The 20,988-nt window shown below is 42.5% G+C and overlaps 1 protein-coding gene across 2 annotated transcripts in view; it reads right to left on the bottom strand.

Annotated features, from left to right (window-relative positions):
* LOC121168055 (stAR-related lipid transfer protein 13) overlaps positions 1–20,988 on the bottom strand; it is a 171,642-nt gene that overhangs the window by 2,590 nt on the left and 148,064 nt on the right. For both annotated transcript variants that reach the window (XM_040997824.1, XM_040997825.1), the window contains exons 8-13: positions 15,262–15,460; positions 7,681–7,891; positions 7,006–7,120; positions 5,923–6,144; positions 3,924–4,141; positions 205–381 (exon numbers count right to left, since the gene is read on the bottom strand). In XM_040997824.1, coding sequence (XP_040853758.1) covers positions 205–381; positions 3,924–4,141; positions 5,923–6,144; positions 7,006–7,120; positions 7,681–7,891; positions 15,262–15,460 — 1,142 coding nt within the window. The remainder of the gene's footprint in view (positions 1–204; positions 382–3,923; positions 4,142–5,922; positions 6,145–7,005; positions 7,121–7,680; positions 7,892–15,261; positions 15,461–20,988) is intronic.

Below are 20,988 nucleotides of genomic sequence, written 5' to 3'. Positions count from 1 at the left end.
AAGAAGAGGGCTGCAAGAGAAGGAATAGAATGTAAGGAAAGAAGAAGAGAGGCACATAGAATCATCCTTGAAAGTGTGTTTATGGCAGCGAGGATCAAAGTATAGTGAAACAGGATGTCAGGTGACAAACGGGGCGCTGGAAGTGCTGAATGAGAGCCAAGACCTTCCAGCCCCAAACTGGCATCCTTGAGAGCTCACACTTACTTCAGGTCTATCCTGCAGATGTGGGTCAGCCGCGACTTGCCAGAGCCACAGGGTTCTATCAAGTACTGAGACTCCATCACCACAGCCCGCACTCCGCCCATGAGCTGGGCTTCTTCATGCTCCACAGACAGGGACACCAGGGTGCACATCCCTTTGGGCAAATCAGTCTTCCAGGTCCTGAAGCAAAACAACCCATACATTAAACATACAGCTAAGGGATAAAGTGGCACCTGACACCAGAACTAAGGTTTACATGTCAACTTTCCTGCCAAAACCCAGGCTGCAACTTCAATGCCAGTTACTTGGATGAAGCCAATGGTTTCCATAAGTTAGTGTCAAGTTTCCACAGTGCAGCTCAGAGCAGGCATCTCCACTCTCACCCTCAGAGGCCAGCCATGATCTTGCAGCTTTCAGTTTTATGTATGGAACCCCAAATGAAGGCCCAAGCTTGCTCTTCGGTGAATGCTCCCACCCATTACGGAGAAGATTTTTCTAATTTAGGAACTAAAAGTCTCATATTCAATTCAATTCATTCAGCTGCTGCTGAATACATCACTGTGACAGGCCCTGTGAAGGCACCCTGGGGCACAAAGAAATCCACAGCCCGGGAGAAACCGGCAACCCTCAAGAGACCTCAGAATGCCACAGTATTGCAGTCACGTAGCCATGCATGGAGGAGTCTAGAACCACATTGAGAGATATGGGCAGTCTGCTTGGAGGAGGTGATGCTCAGTTCAAGTCTTACTGTTGATGTCTCGTTTGGAGAGAATGAAACACATGTGAATCTGCTGATTCTTCAAATGCATGAGTGGCTCTTAAGATATGGCTTGTTTGACTCCAAAATTCAGAGGAGGGAAGGCAAACTTCAATTCAGTGGCAAAAAGAGCTGTGTAACAGTGCAAGTGATCCACAGACAAAATGCACACTCTTGAGAAAGAGTGAGTTCCTTGACACGGTAGCTGCTGAAGCACAGAGGAGTTGACCAACTGGGAAAAGCTTGCAGATGGACTTCAGAGTCAGGAGAGCTTTTGCAGAACCACCCCTAATGTCCCTTGCCAGCACAGGCATGCATCATAATCAACTGTGTCATTATAATCCTCCCTTGTTCACCTTCTAGATTCTATTTCTTGATTTATTCACTTCATTTAGAACTTTATACTGTCATAACCATACCAGGATGAGAAACTGTTAAATATGCTCTTAGCTTATGGTTTAACTGTGTAGAAGAAGGTGAGACTTGATGGTGTGTGGGCTCTCCGTAGAAGGGCTTTACTGTAACAGTGAGATCTCTCTGGAAGGTTTGCTGTCTTGCCATGTGATTCCCTCTGTGGTGTCATGACCCAGCCAGAAGTCACTCACCAGAAGTTGAGCAGATGCTGGTACCATTGTTTTTGAACTTCCTAATTTCTGGTTCCAAGAGGTCAAGCGCCCTCTAATCTTCCTAAATCACCTGGTTACAGGTGTTTTATTATAACAGAGAAAATGGCTACAACACTCGACAAGAACCTGAGATAATGAAGGCTGACCTAGATGCTCTGCACTTCCCCACAGCTGTGACTACTCTGCGTTTTGCATGATTATGTGACTAAATAATTAAGACTGATGATTGCAAAGATCAACAGAAATTAAAAACAAAAAAAAAAAATGGGGAAAGCTGTATCTCTCACTGGAAACTCATGAGGGGCTAGAGTTGGGTGTCAAATGAGAGGGGAACAGGGTACTTCCAAAGGGATCAGCCAAGGCTGTGTGTGTTCGAATGAAGAGATGCCCTGGGGTCAGGACACATTTCACTCTGCGACTGCCTCACCATACTGCCACTTTCCTCCTTCCTGTGTTACCGACATACAGGATTCTTGTGGGCAGAAACGATGCTGTTGAGTTGTTGTAAATGCTGGATTCTCCTGAACCTCACAGCTCACTCACCTTTCCCCTCAGGTGTTAGATTAAGTATCAGAATAGTGAGACTTTGCTCAGACCTTTATATTTAAAATTCCATCCTTAATATCTCCTTAATTTATTTCCCCAAGGACAAGTGAGCCTATCTTTATTTCTTAGTATTTATTGATTCTTTCTCTCTCCCCAGGAAAACATAAACCTGTAAGAGAGCAGGGTATTGGTTTTCAATGTTCACTGGGGCTACTGCAGAGCCTGCAATGATGCCTGGCCCAGGAATGATGGACTAGTATCCATCTGGTCCTCTGTACCTGCAGGTTCCACATCTGAAGATGCAACCAACTGTGTATTGACAATATTCATAAAACAAAACAAAACAAAACCCTGCAGTGGCACTGAATATCTGTACATATTTTTTTCGTTCACTGTTTCCTAAACAAGACAGCATAGCAACAATTTCTATACCATTATGTATTAGAAGTGATGTAGAGTCTACAGGAGGATGTGCATAGATTCTATACAAATACTGCTCCATTTGTTGCAAGGGACTTGAGCTGCAAAGATTTGGTATCCAGCAGCAAGTTCTGAAACCAAGCCCTGTGGATTCAGAAAGATGACTGCACTAATGAGCATGCTGTGGGGCTGCTGTGTGGGCAGAAGGAAGGAAAGAGGAAGCACAAATGACCTAGCTGCCAAGGCTGGAACAGCTACTCAGTTTCCTGCCTGTGAGGGTGAGGGAGTGAAGTTTAACCCCCATCAGATGACTGATGTCCCAATAACCATAGTAAGGAGCCACTCTTATAACTGCCCATATTCTCTCAAGGTTTCTGAGATAAACATATATATTTTGGGAAAATGGACCATTCAAAGTCAAGGTCCCAAGGAATAATATCAAAGGCATAAAGTCCATGTGAAAAGTAACCTTTAGTTTGCCATCAAAACAGGTTTCATAAAGACACTCTTCTAAAATACACATTTGGGAATTGAACTAGTGATTTCTTTCATACAGCTGATCTGTGAAAACAGATAAGGTTTGCCTAGCTTTTCAATAAAAAAGGATATATTGATCTAATTACAGTTTATTTAGTTTCTTTAATATCCTCACTCTTTTTTTATTCTGATATAATGTTGCCTTTCTTTTGTGCAAATTTCCTGTTGCTGGTTGAGTGTTCCATTCTAAACCCAGAGAGCAAAGATCTGGAACTCAACCCATACATCAAGCAGAAGCAATATTTCAAAGGCAGACCCAACTCTGAGCAGCAGGTCACATCAAGTCCTCAAATGTGACTGTGCAACCAGCCTCTTGGTAGCACTGTGGAAAGGGCTGTGTCAAGACTCTTTGTATGACAATGACTTACAGACATGCAGAATTATACAGATAGGTCTGAAGTTATTTATGCTCAGTCTTAAGAGTTCCATGCACTGAAGACTTGCCTTCCAGGGGAAGAAAGGAAAAAAAAAATCAGGAGAAAAACTAATCAGCTCTAATTTGCATATTTTGGCAGAAAGTGCAATAGGATCAACAGCAGCTAGTGTCGGGTCTGTGTTCTGAAGGAAATGAATGATATTTATGGCCTAATAAACTGTGTGCTCCACAAGGAGAGGGGCCATAAGAGAAGCCAGGCAGGGCTGTAAATTGGGTGGAACAAGCAGAAAGTCAGACACAGATATAGTAAAGTCAGGATGTGAGCAGTGTTGGGAGAGCTAGCTTAGTGTTCCCTGTGGCAGCTGGATGTAGGTAGTGGAGAACTTCAGATAGGGCTTAAATCTGTAGCATTCATCCTGCCTTTGGGACAGAATGTCGCAGACCCTGGAGACAGCCTTACCTGAGAACCACGAAGTCTCTGGAAGGGTGGGGAGGCATGCTGTTCACCACATACTGATAGATCTCTGTTTGCCTATCCAGGGTCTCCACCACCTTCCACTGCACAAAGTCCTCATCCCACAGATGTCGTTCTCTTAGCACACGATGCAACACCACCGAGGGTGGCGCCTCCACCTCCACTGCGGCCTTCCATAACCTCAGCGGGTTGCCATCCCCGACCTGGGGAAAGACACACCACATGCTCACACGGGAGGTCACCTGAACCCACCTAAATTCCATCCTACTCCCAAGGTGTTCAGACACAACACCGATTATGCAAATTCAAAGAGTGATGCTGCATACTTCAATTTAAGCTTTTTTTAAAGATTTATTTTTATTTGAGAGACAAATTTATATATAGAGAGACATACAGAGAAATCTTCCATCTCCTGCTTCATTTCCTAGAGCTGAGCCAATCCAAAACCAGGAGCCAGGAGCTTCTTCCAGGTCTCCCATGAAGGTGCAGCATCTCAAGGCTTTGGGCCATCCTCCACCACTTTCCCATGCCACAAGCAGGGAGCTGGATAAGTGGTGCCGATGGGACAAGAACTGGCATCCACATGGGATGCCAGCACTTGCAAGGGGAGGATTGGCCAATTGAGATGTCACATCAGCCCATTAAATCCTTAAGCTTAGATAACAATAAAAGTAAAAAAAATAACATACCAACACAGACATAATACATCATGTGCCAGAGACTGTCCTAATCCATTTGATTTTTAGGTAGTTCCCCGTGAAAGAGATGCTCCTAGAGTGTCCATTTTGCAAATGACAAAATGGCACAAGGAGAGGGGCGAGGCTTACGGAACACAGCGAACGGAAGAAACAGGAAGAGGATCAGAAGTTGGGCTACATGATCTGTTTCTGATTTTATGTAAAAGACCTGTGGATGAGTCTTTGGCTGGGGCCTTTGAATGGTACATTTGCATGGAGCAGTTATTTGGGAAGCAAAAACAAATCTCTGTCAGATATGGCCTTTGGAGAATCGCCTTTTTTGTTAAAAAAAAAAAATGTTGATTTCTGTTTAATTGACAGGAAGAGAAAGCTCCCATTCATTGGTTTGCTTCTCAAACAACCAAACATTGGTTGGCTGGTATTGGGATTGGGTGAGAAGGTGAGAATTCAGTTGGGTCTTCCAGGAGAGTGGCAGGAACCTAATTAGTTGAGCCATCATCTACTGCAGCCTAAGTTGTATATTAACAGAAAGCCAGAATCTGTGGCCAGAGCATGGAGTTGAACCTAAGCACTGTAATATGGGATGTGAAAATCTTAACTACTAAGACAAATGTTCAACCCTCTGTTATAAAAATATTTTGTTTATGGGACTCATGCAATGTCTCAGTTGGTTAATCCCCCCTTGCAAATTCCAGGATACCATATGGGCACTGGTTTGTGTCCCAGCTGTTCTGCTTCCCATATAATTCTTTGCCAGTGGCGTGTGAAAGAGGCGGAGGATGGCCCAAAGCCTTGGGACCCTACATCCATATGGGAGATCTGGAAGAAGCTCCTGGATCCTGGTTTTGGATTGGCTCAGTTCCAGCTATTGTGGCCATTTTGAGAATGAACCAGCAGATGGAAGATCTTTGTCTCTCCTTCTCTCTGTAAACCTGCCTTTCCAATAAAAATAAATAAACATAAAAAATTATTTAATGGGCCAGTTCAATGGCATAGCAAGCTACTCCTCCACCCAGGGCACTGACATCCTATATAAGCAGCAGTTTGTGTCCTGGCTAATGGCTTCTCTGCTAATGGCCTGAGAAAGCATCAGAGGATGGGAGAACCTGGAGATCTAACATTATAATAACTTCCCTGGTTTCCAGCTTTGGACTGGTCCAACGTTGGTTACAGCAGTCATCTGGGGAGTGAACCTGCAGAGGGGGGTCGCTCTGTCTCTCCCAGCAATTCTCCCTTTCAAGTAAAATAAATAAATCTTTAACAAAAGAAGCAGACAGGGTGATCACCTTCTTGAAGGCAAGATCTGTGTTATCAGTGCTGGAGCACGCGACCCAGCCTTTGAACTTCTCCTTGGCTTCTTTCTGGAGGCCATGGACGAGGTGTTCCAGGTAAGTGTGGAACGTTGCTCCACTTTCCTCCAGTTGCGTGCCCAAGTCTTCCAGGGTTGGTGCATTGATCTCTGCCTCCATATAGGATTTACGAGACTGGGCCACCATCTCATGTGGCACCTGAACCAACAAATGCAAAAAAGAATAACATAGAACTAAAGAAATGCTAAGAGCAACAGTTTGAGAAAGCAAGAGCATTGCACCGACAACCAAAGTCTGAGCAGTGTGCCAAGGGCTATAGGGCTGGAGCTGGTTTTGCAAGGTAATGCCAAGGTCAAGAGAGGCCTTCCTAATGTCAGGCAATACAAACATATTTTTAAGTCTATTTTCACTATTCAAAAACATTATAATAACTTCCCATTCATTCTTTCCATTTTCCCCTTGTTTTCTTTTTAATGTATTTCTGTTCAGTTTGGCAAAGTGTGGGTTCAAGCAATTTTATCCCCCATAGACTTGTAGCAGCTAGACTTGCTAAGGGAAACATAAAAAATGATTTAAAAAAAAAAACACATTTTTTTATCACACTTTTCCAATTGGCAAATGTCAATTTTACTACAAAAAATGTATGCCAGCAGTTACATCCTCTTACTCTTTAACATGTCTGTGGCTCTATTCACAAACTGTCATTGATTCTTAGTAAAATAGAGTTTTCTCAGTCTCTCTCTCTCTCACACACACACACACACACACACGCACATGCACGCACACACCACACACAAAGAGGAATTGAAACTAATCAAAGGTTACTGCTTGCATGAAAACTAGCATCATGGTAACCCTAAGTTTCCTTAGCTATTAAAACTTTGATTGTCCATAGCCAGAGCTTCTCATATTTCTTGGAGGCAAAGACCAGAATTTACATGACATTGCCATTTTAAAATCAAGAACCAAAAGATCTAACCATAAATGGAGCCGACATTCTATGTGTCTTATTTAGTTCCAAGAGCTACAAGGAAGGCGCTTTAGAACCTTTTTGCTCACCTCAAAAAGTCTGTCACATTCCATGATCATGTGGGCCAGGCCCTGTGCGGCAGCCAGGTTCTCATTGAGGTCCTTTTGATCTGGCTTCCCGGTGGCATATTTCTTCTGGATGACTCTGTAATTGAACGTGAGTGTGCTGAGCAGATCCCAAGGCAGAGAGCCTCGCACAGCCCAGTCCACCCCCTTGTGTTTTCTTTCAGACCAGATGTGATGCAGAACCCACTTCCAAACAAAAACCACGAAGCCTCTTAGATACTCTGAGGCCAGCTCGCACTGGGAACAGGAAGCAGTGTGGGAGGAGAAATGAATCTATTTTTTCCAAAATTTGAAACGATTTGATTGCAAACCCCTGAGTTTGGGTCTTAAATAGAGCATTCTTTCAAAGACTGGAAAACACTAGTTTGTGTGCTCTCCTCCTTCCCACTCACAAACAAAACAAAATAAAGCAAAACTTCTCAGGCTTTCTGGGTCACCACTGACCCTTTCCAACACCACTTCATGAATCCAAGCCCCATGAACAATGTGATCTGGGAAGGGGTTCTGATTACAAAGAACCAACAAGCCCTCCCTTACAGTCCAGTGCCAGAAACCTTTTGTTTTGTTTTGTTTTGTTTTGTTTTAGCAAGCTTTGGGGAGGCCCTGGTTTGGGATGATGGCTGAGGCTGAGGAACCCACCTGGGAGAGCTTTCTTTCTTCAGTAGGTTAAGATGAAAGAGCGAGGGGGCTAGGCACACAGCCAGGTTCATGGGCGTCATCTGGTTCTCTTCCACCAAGTTGACAACATCATTCAGGAAACACAGGAGTGTCTGCAGCACTTCCCTGTTCTCGTCGGCCAGGAGCAGGATGGCGGCTTGCACCGCCTGCAGCCGCTGCTCTTTGGGGACATCTGAGAGAAAGTGGGTACCAGGTCATGAGAGAAATATAGGCAGAAAGCCTTCTGGGGCACAGGGCAAGAGTGTGTGAGCTCCACCTGCCTGGTACAAAGGCACACTTACACATGTGGGTGCTGCCACCATCATAATCAGTAACCACAGAAGCTCACGGCCTGTGCAAGTCAGTCCTCGGTCTGGTGAGAGCTTGGTTCTAGGACTCTTAGTTCTGAGACTCAGTGCACAGGTCCCAGAGGTAAAATGGTATAGTCTTTGTAGAGAACCTATGTATATCCACGCATACATTTTAAATCATGACTGGATGACTTATAATGCCCAATACAACATAAACACAATGCAATGGCCATTAAACAGAATTGTTTAAGAAACAATGACACAAAAATAAAATTCCTATAATGCTAGTGCCCATGTAAAAAATTTTTAAATAGTTTCGATCTGTGGTTAGTGCAATATGCAGATGTGAGATCCATAGACACAGAACTTAGGAATATGTTTAGGCCTCACAGCAGGAGGCAGGCCTGACTTAAGCCCAGAATCCACTGTCTTAATGTCCTGGTGATGCTAAGAAAGTGATGTCACCATCTGCTTTTTCATACTCTGAGTAATCAATCCAATCATCTGTTTTCAGATTTTTTTTTTTCTGTTCTATTGAAACTGGTGAGAGGCTGAGGCTAGGTGAACTGGGTTTTCCTCCTACACACTCTTCCTACAAAAAACTTGGTTGGGAAACACCTCTCATGATGCTAGGAAATTTGTGCGGCATGATTTGAAAGCCCCTGAGTAGTCGGACAACAGTGTGGCCTTTACCCACTCCCACTGGAACAGCAGGCCACCTTGGCACAATTAACCATCACTGGTGGAGTCAAATTAGCTGGCCTCTGGACTTCTAGAGCACATTGCCTCGAAAATAAGCCTAGTAATTCTTTCCTACAAAGTTTCTGGGGGCTTAGATAAGAGGATGCACTCAAGGGCATTGTGTGAGGAAACAACGTCAGTCCTTTTGCAACTGTGGGGTTTATGGAAACAGGTTGTGGTTGGCAAAGAGGACTCACGCTCCCTAATACTGCAAGTTGCATTCACTTACTCTTTAACATATTTGTGGCCACAATCATAACTGGATTCTTAGTAAAAAGGGATTGCTCATACTACCACTTTGCCCTTTGCAGTCTATTCCTTTTGATGGTTGTCCTTGAGGTGGCAATGAGGGGCTCTGCTTATGCAGGCTTAAAAGGGAACTGGTCCTAACAATTCAAGCGAAAACCTCAGACAATGGGTGTTTAGGTGCTGCATTTTGCTGCCCCCTGGCTGTGTTTCTTTAGTGCTTTCAGATCTGATTCAGTGCCCTTATCCTCATAAGACACAATCAAGAGCATCCTTCTGTTAACACACTCTAAAGCAGGGTCTCTGCTGAGGTTGTCTGCACTGCCAAGGGATGGGGGAGTATGCTCATGACAATCCCTTAAGGTCTGGGAAGAAGACAGGATCTCTAATTGTGCACATTTTTGTCTCATCATTAAATATACTGGTTGGGCATGCGTTATAATACGTATGGTATATCACAGTGCATCACAGTATATTTACATTATTCACACATAAATGCACACATTTACATCATTACTACTCATAGGGATATATGATAAAAGATGTGGGGTATGGGCCTGGTGTTATAGGACATCAGGTTAAGCTGCTGCTTCAGATACCGGCATCCCAGGGCTGCTCTACTTTTGACCCAGCTTCCTGCTAATGTGCCTGGGAAGGAAGTTGAAAGTGGCTAAAGAACTTGGGACACTGTCACCCACATGAGGGACTTGGATGGCATTCTGGGCTCCTGACTTTAGCCTGGCCCTGCCCTGGCTGCTGTGGCCATTTTGGAGAGAATCAGCAGATGGAAAACGTTTCCCTATTTCCCACACCCCACAACTCCCTGACACTCTATTTTTCAAATAGATAGGTAGGTAGGTAGGTAAATAGATAGGTAAATGTTTTGAAAAATATGGAAGAGCTGGCATTGTGGCATAGAGGGTGAAGTCATCATTTTTCATCCAATATGGACACTGTTTCAAGTCCTGGCTGCTGTACTTCTGACCTGGTTGTCTTCTAATGTATCTGGGAATGCAGCTGAAGATGACCCAGGGTACTTGGGTCTATGATATCAAAGTGGAAGATCTGAATGGAGCTCTAGGCTCCTGACTTTAGCCTGGCTGAACCCTACATTTGTGTTTTGGGGAATAAATCAGCAGATGGAAGATCTTGCTCTCACACAGCTTCAGATTCATAAGCAAATCTTTAAAAAAATATATGGATCTTGCTACCTTGAGTCTTTAGTATGATCTCTTGCCCAGGTTCTGAAGAGGCAAAGGTTTTGGGTTTCAATGCTGGGCTCCTCTGTTGCTTCTAAGCACCCTGCAGGAGTGGCCTGGGCTGGCCACACTCCTGGCCAGCCAGAACATCTGAATTTCTGAAAATGTTTCTGTCTATTCCCTCTGCGACCTGAAACCCATCTCATCTCTGCGTGTCCATTGCACACCAGCACAAGATATACCTGGGGTTAATGGAAAAGAGTCATTTTGTTGCAGTTATAGAAAACCATTTTTTTTTTTTTTTGCTAGCTTGTGCTGAACTATTAACAGCTACTACTGATGAGTTCAAGCTTGTAAGCCATGTTGCAACTTCAGCTTGAGATATTTAACTGCTTCTAGATATTCTGTTATAGCCAAGATGCCCAGAGTGAATACAAAGGTGCATGAAAATGTTTACGCGAAATGCATGATATGAAACAATTAGGCCTAGATTTCCACACTTTTTACACCAAAACAAATTTACCTTTTAATTGAATCTTCCGTGTGTGTTTTGAAGTACTCTGTTACACTGTTCCATTTTAGATTGCTAAACTTCTCTTCCATGCCAACACTTCTCCTTTGAAGGGTCATCTATCATCTATATTCATTGTAACCATTTCTTTCCTACTCGTGTTCCCATATTCCTCAGAAAGTACTTTTGCCCATTATTTTCTTATAGTGCTATTTGAGGTCAAGCATTCAACATTCAGTTTCAATCCAATTTTCTTCAACCTTACAGCTGACACTCCTGAGTTCCTCCTCTTTATGAGGTTCCCACGAACAGCATCTAGGTCTGCATTTCCAAGTGCTGACAATCAGGACCATGTGGATACCTCACATTTGTCATTCTGCCGATTCTGAATCCTTCTTCCTGCCTCCTGGCCTCCTAACCACTTTTTCCTGTTCTCTTTCTATGTTCTTTCAGTCCCTAAGCCTTCAGGGTTGGCTTTCTCCTTCATGTAGATCAGCAGGATTCCCAAATAATTTAATAACTCCTTCAACATTCCATGCTCATTAGTCATTTGATAGAAGTTCAAGACACGGCAGCTGAAATCAGAGTTGCTCTTGGCCCTGAGAAGGAAATGCTCCCCTCTCTCCAGTGATTTGGGAACTTTGGTGCTATATTTACCCATGGAATGTCTTACTCTTCACTCTAACTGCTGGAAGTCACTGTAGGCAACCCAGATCTCCATTACTATGCTGGTTCCCTAACTTGCCATGGTCTTCAAGTTCCTTACTCTCGTATACCATTTACAGATTACAGTCCAATGGGCTTGCATCATTGTGGCAGGCCTAAGTTTGTTCTCATACTCACTTCCCATTCTCTCTTCCTTCCTTACTAAGAAAACACAGCATCTTGTTAAGGTGTGCACTGCAACATACTCCGGGAATGAGAACCTCCTGTCAACTTGATGGTGAGCCCTATGGCCTAAACCAAAAATAGCAATCCTATTCCTCTTGGCAAATGTCCTTTTGGGGAAAGGATACAAATCATCTGGCAGATAAGACTAAGATAATTGTTAGGGGAAGCTTCTGCAAGTTTTATCTTGCTGATAAAAACATACATGTGCCCAAGGAGAAGCCCTTTCTCTTCCTTCCTGCCTTTGAAGGTACTTTTGTGCTAATTATAAGTGGTGGTACTAATACTGTGACCTCCAGGAGAAAGCCAGGGGAGAAAGCTGGCTTTAGCTCTGGCATCACTCAACTGTAGAATTATTCAATTCTGAAATTATTTAACTTCATATTTCTTGCCTTCTGGGATAATAAAATGTCTTCATTCTATAAATGGTTAATTGATGGATTTGGGGTTCTATCTTTATATCTGAGAGCATCCTGACTGGCCAGTCCCTCCATATCTACAGGTTCTCCAACTCCTTAATGAATCAGGGATAAATTCCTTTACATAACGTTCAACTTATAAGGCTTTAGACAAAGTTTTCCATGTCAACTGGTATCACACTGGAAGCCATTTACCGCACACGGAAGCCAGAAAAAAATTACCATACTCTGCTGTCACATGCTCTGATCACATGTTTCACCCACAATGTGGCCCTCACACATCTCAATTCTCAGGGGTCGCTCATGTTTTCCTCCATGCTGTCTTTCCTCATCTTAAACTCTTGTATTTTGTAATTTTGCAATGGAACTGTTCCAATCTGTATGCATTTACCACCATGCACTGCATGACAAGGTTTCAGTCAATGTGGATCACAGATATAACAGTGATCTCACAATACCGTGATGGAATTGAGAACTTCCTATCCCCCACTGATGCTATAGCTGTCTTGACACTACAGTGCAATACACAACTCACATGTTTGTGGCAATACTGGTTTTCAGACACACCTACTGTGCTGCCAGTGTACAAATGTACACTGGAAGGGCTGTGGCACGGTGTGACACCACTGGTGGCCTGATCAGATTCCATATTAAAGTGCAGTCCTGGTTGCTCTGCTTCTGACTCAGCGCTTGTTAATGTACTTGGGAAGGCAATAGAAGATGGCCTGAGCGTTCGGACTCCTGTGACCCATGCGAGATACTCAGATGGAGTTCCTAGCTCCTGGCTTCAGTTTGCTTCAGCCCTGTGGCCACTTTGGGAATGAACTAGCAAATAGAAGGTCACACACACACTCTTTCTCTCTGCCTTCCCCTCTCTCTGTGTGTTAATCTGCATTTCAAATATATAAAATAAAAATCTCAGGAAAGAAATCTACAAAGACAAAAGTGTAGCAACATAATTATGAATAGTACATTATATGGAATTACTATAAATGGCTATGTTATTGGTTTATAGAGTAGTTTAGAGGGTGCTATTACTTATTGACTGTAAAACAGAGTGCCCCAATGCACCACAGAAGTCTCACATATCTCATGTTTATTACATGAAGAGTCCATGAGTGACTGACTTCCACCATCTAGGTTAGTGTAAATCCATTCCTACTTGGTCCCTTAGCACTGAAACCGCCAAACAAAGCATTTCTCACAATGTGTCCCTTTTGTTCAGGATGCATCACTGTGCCCACGTCTCATCTCCCTCCACCTCGGCCATCCACGCTCTGCAGCTCAGCATGTTGCCCAGCACATAAGTCACATTTCATAAATGTTTATTCAACTAAAACGAAGCCGTACTTTCATCTGGCTTTTTGCTTGTGAGACTCAGAAACGGCAACAGCATTTATCTCTTGGGAGTAATCTGGTTTTAGCCTTAGACTAGTGTCAACCTTTATTCAAGAATAGATTAGATGTAAAGACTAGAATTTGATCATTCCAAACCACAGGGAGGCTTAATTGAAAAACAGAGTTCCCTCTCACACCAACCACGTCACGAGCTGCTTGTGTTTCGGTTCCAGCAATGAGTACCATTAATTTAACTTAACCTGATTGCTTCGACAAAATAATATTTATTTAGAGGGTCACCACTTTATTCTGTTTTTACAAGTGGTATTGATTATAAACCTTTTCGACCTTGCCACATTATACAGTCCTCAAACACATTTAGTGCAGAATGCTGCATGGCAGGGATCTCCGGGTTGGATTTATTTCATGTCAGGGCCCATTTGTTTTACCACAGATTCAAAGTCCATGTGCAAACTGCATTGCTCTGAAAACTTGAGATTCGGTCATCAAAAATAATTAATCATCTTAATCATACCTAAGGAAGAGTTGCTTGCTCACTTCCAATATTTCCAATTGGAACTGCCTTTATCAAGATTGGACTTTAAATCAAAGACTGTTATTTTCAAGGGCTATTTTAGTTATGTGGGTTTGTTGAGAACTATTGATGTAACATCACTTAAAATTTGTACGTGAAATATAAATCAGTTGAATTAACCTTAATTGTTAATTTGGCTTGCTTAATTTTCACCAAATTAAAAAAGAAGGGATCCAGTTGGCACATTGCTTATGAACCTGCTTGGGATATCCACAGAGATTATCTCTGAGTCCCTGGGTTTCAGTCCTGGTTCTGCTTCTGATCCAACTTCCTGCTTCTGCACATCCTGAGAGACAGTAAACGATGACATACTATTTGGGGCCCTGCCCCTATGTGTGAGATCTGGATTATGTGCTCCTGGATTTCGCCGGCCCTACTCATGCTATTGTGGGCACACAGGGAGTGAACCAGCATGTGGAAAATATCTCTCTCTGTGACTACACTTTTTAAAAATATACAGATCTGTTTATTTCTGTTGGAAAGGCAGATTTACATAGAGAAGGAGAGACAACGAGAAAAAGATTCTGTCCACTAGCTAACTCCCTAAGTGGCCACAACAGCTGTAACTGAGCTGACCCGAAGCTAGGAACCAGGAGCTTCTTCCGGGTCTCTCATGCAGGTGCAGGGTCCCAAGGCCATGGGCTGTCCTCCACTGTTTTCCCAGGTCACAAGTAGGGAGCTGGAAGGAAACTGGAGCAGCCAAGACATGAACAAGAGCCACTGGGCTACCGCTCTTGGCCCTGTGCTTTTCAAATAAAACAAAATTAAAGGAATATGTGAATCTGCAACAAGTTCATGCAAAATGTAGATTATTACAAAAATTTTGTGGCTCAAATTTCTTCGTACCAAAATAAACTTATCTTTTCATTTCATTTTTTTCCAAAACATTTTGTCAGACTCCCATATATTTGCTCTTTATCTCTAATCTTTTTTAATGCTTGGTTTTGATTTTCCTATACCTTAAAGAAATGCATACTTTTTAAAAAAAATCACAGGAATTTTTAACAAATACTTGTGTGTAAAAGTAAATTTTATTATATGTCCTTTACATTTTAAATTTATTGAAAGCATATTGCAAGTTAGGTTGAAATCTTACACAAAATCCTACTGCAATATGTGGATGCTAAAAGATCATTTTCAAAGGCAAATCTATTGGCCCGAAGATTCTCATACTAAACTGTGACAAGAGATTACATCTGGAGAATAAGATTGTAAGTTAAGTAGACTTTGTAATGAATTCAGGAATTACTTAGCAAGGCACTTGTTTAACCCGTGAACTCTCCTGGGAATGCTGATCCGTGTTACTTCCACTTACATTGGTAAATGTGGAGGAAGGTCTCACTGAGCTTGTTGGTGAAAAGGGGCTCTGGGAGGTCCCGGAAGAACTGTTTCACCATATCCGCCACATCATACGCAGACTGGTCTTCATAGTTGACGTGTCCAGGGAAATTCTCGTTCATTTGTCGCAGGGCATGGATTCGAGACTTTACTCCGGATTTGCGAAAAAGACCCACCTAAAACAAGCCACAGGGGCATGTTAGTCAGGATACCCTTCCCCAACGACACTTTATTCCTCAGGGCAACACCCGGATGGGTGTGAGAAGACCTGAGGTCAGCACTAACGGGGCCAGAATTGCATAACAACTAGTACATTCTGAATTACTGGTGTCGTTATTTTAAATCATAACAGAACACCCACTTCCTCTTCTATAAATTAAAGATAAGAATAATGTTCCACTTCACAGGGCTGCTATGGGGACTAAATGAGAAAAGAAATATGTGAGGATGTGCTTTGTAGCTTGTAGAGTCTACACTATTACAGATCTTATGATGCAATGCCTTTAAGAAATAGTGATAAAATATTCACTACGGATCAAGAACACTGAGTTCCTGGGAGTGCCAGTGAACAGTCAGACAAAATTTTGTACCCTGTAGTGTTCACTATTTCTTGGAGCTAATGGAAGGTTGGGTCAAAATATTGTGATGGGAGATGGGAAGATCCTAGGAAAGCAACTATTTCCAATGTCTCCTTGGGGAAGATTCTATGGAGAACATGCTCATGAAACAAAATCATAACAGACATGTATTTTGATTTTAAAGGTCTTATTTGCTTTTCCTTCTTCAGAATCTTTAGTACCTCTTCTGCACACTAATGCTGATACAGTTCTGTAGGTCCGGGTATTCCCCCCTTTTTCCACTCCCTCCCTCCCTTGCCCTCCTACCATTTCTTCTCCCCTCCTTCCCTCCATATTATTAAAGCAGTATAATCCTCCAGCAATAATTACAAGTCCAATGTTCTGCTACTTGTGTGCACCGTGGCATTGCAGATAATAGACAATGGCAGAAAATAAGTTAAAGAGGCATCAAGAATATGATGCTAGATTTTCTGCCTCTGTCTATTCCTACCTTTCTCATTACACCTGACACTACTCTGGATAGTTATTATGTGTCTTTTGCTCTAGTGAAAATGATTCTTGGATGACTTTTTCTTTTCCAGGCTTCAAGACAATGTTGTAGCATGAGTTTTTCATCTCAGGGACTTAAACTCCTTTTCTGACAGATACATAGAGCAAGAAGATGCTAAGGAGATTACGGCTCTACAAGGCATGAGTGATGTTAGCAGAGGTCTCATGGTGAGAACTAGGAAACTGTAATGGTTAGGGTAGGCTAAGGTGTGAGCTCTGACTCCATTAGGAAAAAAAACAACTCAGCTTTCCTGGGAATTCTGGTTTAGGGTGAAATAAATAACATGCTTGCTCTTTTAAAATGCCTGAGGGGTACTGTGTTGCTTAGCAGTGGATCCACCTCACGCCACAGTGGCTCATAGGTTAGGACACTTGGGTGGAGACAGCAAGGTGAGAACATTCCTGAGTGGTTGGACAGGTAGGCAATGACACTCAGTGTTTGCAGATGGGCACCAGTGTAGGTCATTTCCCTACCTGCTCAGTGTGCCAGACAGACCTTGACCCAAGTTCAGGTGTCTGACAAAGGCTCTCTTGATTTCTGTTGCTGTAGAATGGAAAGCAGTCCTAGCCCTTTTAAACTGCAAGAACAGCAAGGGAAGAATTCCAAGCCATCAGAGAAGACTCAGTTTTTGTGTATGTCTGCTGAATGCATCAGAGGGGAAATTAGGTGCTGTTATTTTTGTTTTGTGGCCATAAAACGAGAAACCTTAGTACTACGTGTTCGTATTCTAGGGCTTATCACCCTATCCCTGCAGATCAGGGTATGAAGGCACATATCCCCTCGAACACCAATTGCTTCCTTTGGCGTTCTTAAAGTTATGAGCACTTCCTATACTTAGATGACTACACATGAAGAATCTAACATTTATCTTCTTTCATTTTGCAAGTCCTCCAAATTTCTTTACAGTGAGTGAGAAGAAAGCATGCATTGCCAAAGAAATATTCAAGCTGTCAATGGGCGATTACTGAAGAGAATGCATCTTCAATTTGCTTGTATCCCCTTTTCAATTTTGGAAGGAGGCCCAGGTTTGCACACATCATAGGCCAGAATCTAATTGCCCCGAAGGTGAATTCTTCAACATGACTCACAAACACTTATCCTCATGTGAGTCGGTATTATTCCACTTGAGAAGAACTCCTATTGTTTTTTAACTGCAGAGAAATATTGATTGGAATCTATTAAAAGAAGAAAGCAGATGAGTGTTTGTGTTTAAATTGTGGCATACATCCTTCTTTTGTCATCTGCACTCCCAGGGTCTGTCTCTGTGTCAGACACATTCAGGTCATGTTTTCTGGATATTTTCAGTTTTCAAGTTTCTCTTTCCTTTCAGTGAATATTGTTATTTAAATTATTTTACACATGTCTGGAGTGCTCCAGATGCGCCTCTGGGCAACTTTTTCTGACTTTGTGCTCCCAGGATGTCCACAGGGTCTCCAGGGATTGATTTGCTCCTCCTCCATGTCTGACAATAACCTTCCTGCCCTGCCCTGGTCTTCCAGAAGAGTTGGGAAAGGAAACATCGCTGGGTTCTGTGGATTTTTGTTGGAAGCACTGAAGAACATTTCTTTTCAAAAGCAAATAAAAGAAAGATTGTCTTGTGCAGATGGAGCAGCTGCCGAGACAAGGAAGCAACCATGCAGGAAGCCTTTCTTCTTGGATGAGTTGTTAAATGAACTACTCCAGAACCAACCTCTTTCCTGACGATTTTGTTTGTGTTGCATCAGATCATGAACTTCCCATTTATGAGCCACTGCAGACAGAGGGTCTGTTACATGTGGTGGGCAGCACCCGGACTCAGTAAACAGAACCTTTCTATGGTGCAAAGTACTGTGACCAGAGGAGAATGTGTAGGTAGGTAATGGCCCAAGTGACTTGCAAAGATTATTTCTTCTTCAAAACAACTTTCAAAGAAAGGGTAAAATTTGCATTTCCAATGAAAGTTCTTTCCAAGTCAAACATGGCTTCCGAGGACATCCTGCTCACAGCTGTTGATAGAGAGTGAATCTAGCTTTGTTGTGAGGAAGACTAACGGAAGGCGAATGTTATTTATTTTCCTCTGTGTTTGTCACTAGTTGTGGGCAACCTGGGCAGTCACATAGTCAGTGACCTACACTTGTTCACTATTTTGGCCAATTCCAATAATTCATGAACAAGCAACCCCACTCTGTATTAATGCATTTTCTTTGGGTGACCTACACACTGTGTAACTAGTCTCTTTCAGCTTCCTTGAAACCGGAGCTCAAATGCCCTCTCTAAAAGGGGACGCTGGGACATGCTCTGCAGCATTTGTTTTGCAAGCATTTCTCTTGTGTGTGATCTCTCTTTCTCCTTATAAAGACAAAACTAAGACAGGAGAAGACTCTTCTGACCTACTTTTCCTTTCCTGTCTCTTTTGCATTTTCCCTGAAAATCCAGCTAGGGGAAAGTGAAGACTCCAGATAGAATTTGAAACATCGGGGCCAAGGCGCCTCTCATTTAATCTGGGGTAGGTTCTGGACACAGTGGTTAGCAGGGAATAGGGTACAGGATCTTGGGTACTGAGTATGAAGTATCTTCCCAGCCTAATCAGGCTTTTAAAACTTACTGCTCCATTAGAAGGAGCGTTTGGGCATGAGTGCTGCATTAGAATTCAAATTTCATCTAAATAATATTAAATCTCCTCAGTGGCATCCTGTTTATGCTAATCCTTTCAGGGCTTAATGATGTTTATCAGGATTTCCATTTCCTCTTCTTTAGAGATGTGCACAGCTAATGAAGAAAGGTTGGTTGTACTGAGAAAGATTCATAAGCAGAGTGTGCAGTGGATTCTGCTTTGGAGTGCTGCAGGTTTCGCCTCTCTCTGCAGTGACTCTCATAGTCATCAGGAGCCTGGCTTAACCCATCCTTCTTCGCACAGTTGATTCAGGGCAAAAATAAAAAGCTTAGATGACAAAGTGGGGCTCTTCTCACACACTACTAAGTCTGAATACAAATGGTTCACAATTGAAGGCTAAACGTCCTCATTTCATCAACAGCCAGCTGCAAGGGTGGAAATGAATGTAATGTGTCTCACTGTATGGAAGCTGCTCAGCAGCAGGGAGCCCAGCAGGTGAGATGCAGACTATGGCTCCAGACCTGGTGTAGCTGGGCTCAACTGTGCATGGTGATGGCTTTGAGATGAGCACTCAGCAGCAGAAGGGATACAGCCCATTGTAGATGTCCTCTTTCCAGAGATCAAGGCCGACGTCTTGATGGTGGTTCCCAGTCAAGAATGGCTTACAGGAAAGCTAGCCGCAGAGAATGAGGTTCTCTAGGACTTAGGGCTGAGATCGTAAGGCCCTGTGTAGACATGAATCTTTGTCATCCCCATGGAGCTGCAGTCAGTGAAGAAAAGGCATCTATCCTGTGTTTTTTCTCAATCCTTTCAGTCATGCATTCACTTCTTTCCTGACTCATTTGTTTTGAGTCCTACAAACCTCTCAGAGAGTCTTGGTGAGCCACACGCTCTGAGATTCTTCTTTCTGTGCGCCTAGCTTTCCCCTGTGAACCCCACGTCCTCATACATCTCTCACACAAGTGTTCCTCATTCACTTTGGTGGCATTTAGAATCAGTATTGATATCCTTGAAATAAATCTTTTATTCTACAAAGCTGGGGCAACACATTGCCTTTTCATGATGATAGTCTACTAGATTGCAGGAAATAGAAACCGGGGGAGGAGAAGTGGATACTGGGAATATTTCTGTGAGCAAGAATTGAGAAGGTTAAGATGCTAACTCTATTCTAATTACATCTAAGACTTTTGCTTCTAGATCCAAGGATTGCAGTAAAAGCATCTCATTCAGAATCTACAGAAGGCAGGTGTGCTTTCCTTTCCACTCTAGAGACTTGGGAGTGAGTGAGCTAGAGGAATGGCAATTTGTTTTTAATACCCAATTTTATTCAAGAAAGGATCTAAAGTATCTTAACAATGAACTGCAAAATACAATTAAGTCAGGAATGATTCCTATGAAAATTACAGCAAAAAGAAGACAATATAAAAGGTGAGCTGAAACTAGGGCTGAGGTTTATGTGGAAGACACACACTGAAAAATTACATGAGAAAATACTTCAAAAAGTTCATGGAAATGAAATAAAAAGTTTATTTTGGCACAGAAAAATTTAAAATCCATACATAACTTTTTAAAAACACATATTTCTCATGAACTTTTTGGTGATGCCTTGAATGCATGGATCTCATTTTTTTTTCTTTTTGCATCAAAGTAAGCATTTCTTAATTCCATGAACTTTTTAATAAGTTAACTACGATACAATATACCGAAAACTCCAAGCTCCAAGCTTTATAGTGGCCAATACAAGAGTAAAACACACTCAGCTGATTGGGTCTGCTCTCTATAATATAAAGCAAAAACAAATCCAAAACACAGTGATGTCCAGAAGAAACAATGTTTTCAGGTACTAGAGCTAGTTAGAGTAAAAAGTGAGTCTTTTCCTTTCTCATGGAAAACATACTATGTGACATATTGAACAACACCATCGACAAGATCCCGACAGTGGACATTAGTGGTTTGTGTAGAGGCACTTCTTAACGTGTCTCT

The sequence above is a fragment of the Ochotona curzoniae genome, unplaced genomic scaffold (assembly GCF_017591425.1).
Source record: "Ochotona curzoniae isolate NIBS_2020 unplaced genomic scaffold, NIBS_Ocur_1.0 patch48, whole genome shotgun sequence".
NCBI lineage: Eukaryota > Metazoa > Chordata > Mammalia > Lagomorpha > Ochotonidae > Ochotona > Ochotona curzoniae.
The sequence above is the reverse complement of the archived record's forward strand: the minus strand, read 5'-3'. Positions and strand labels throughout refer to the sequence as shown.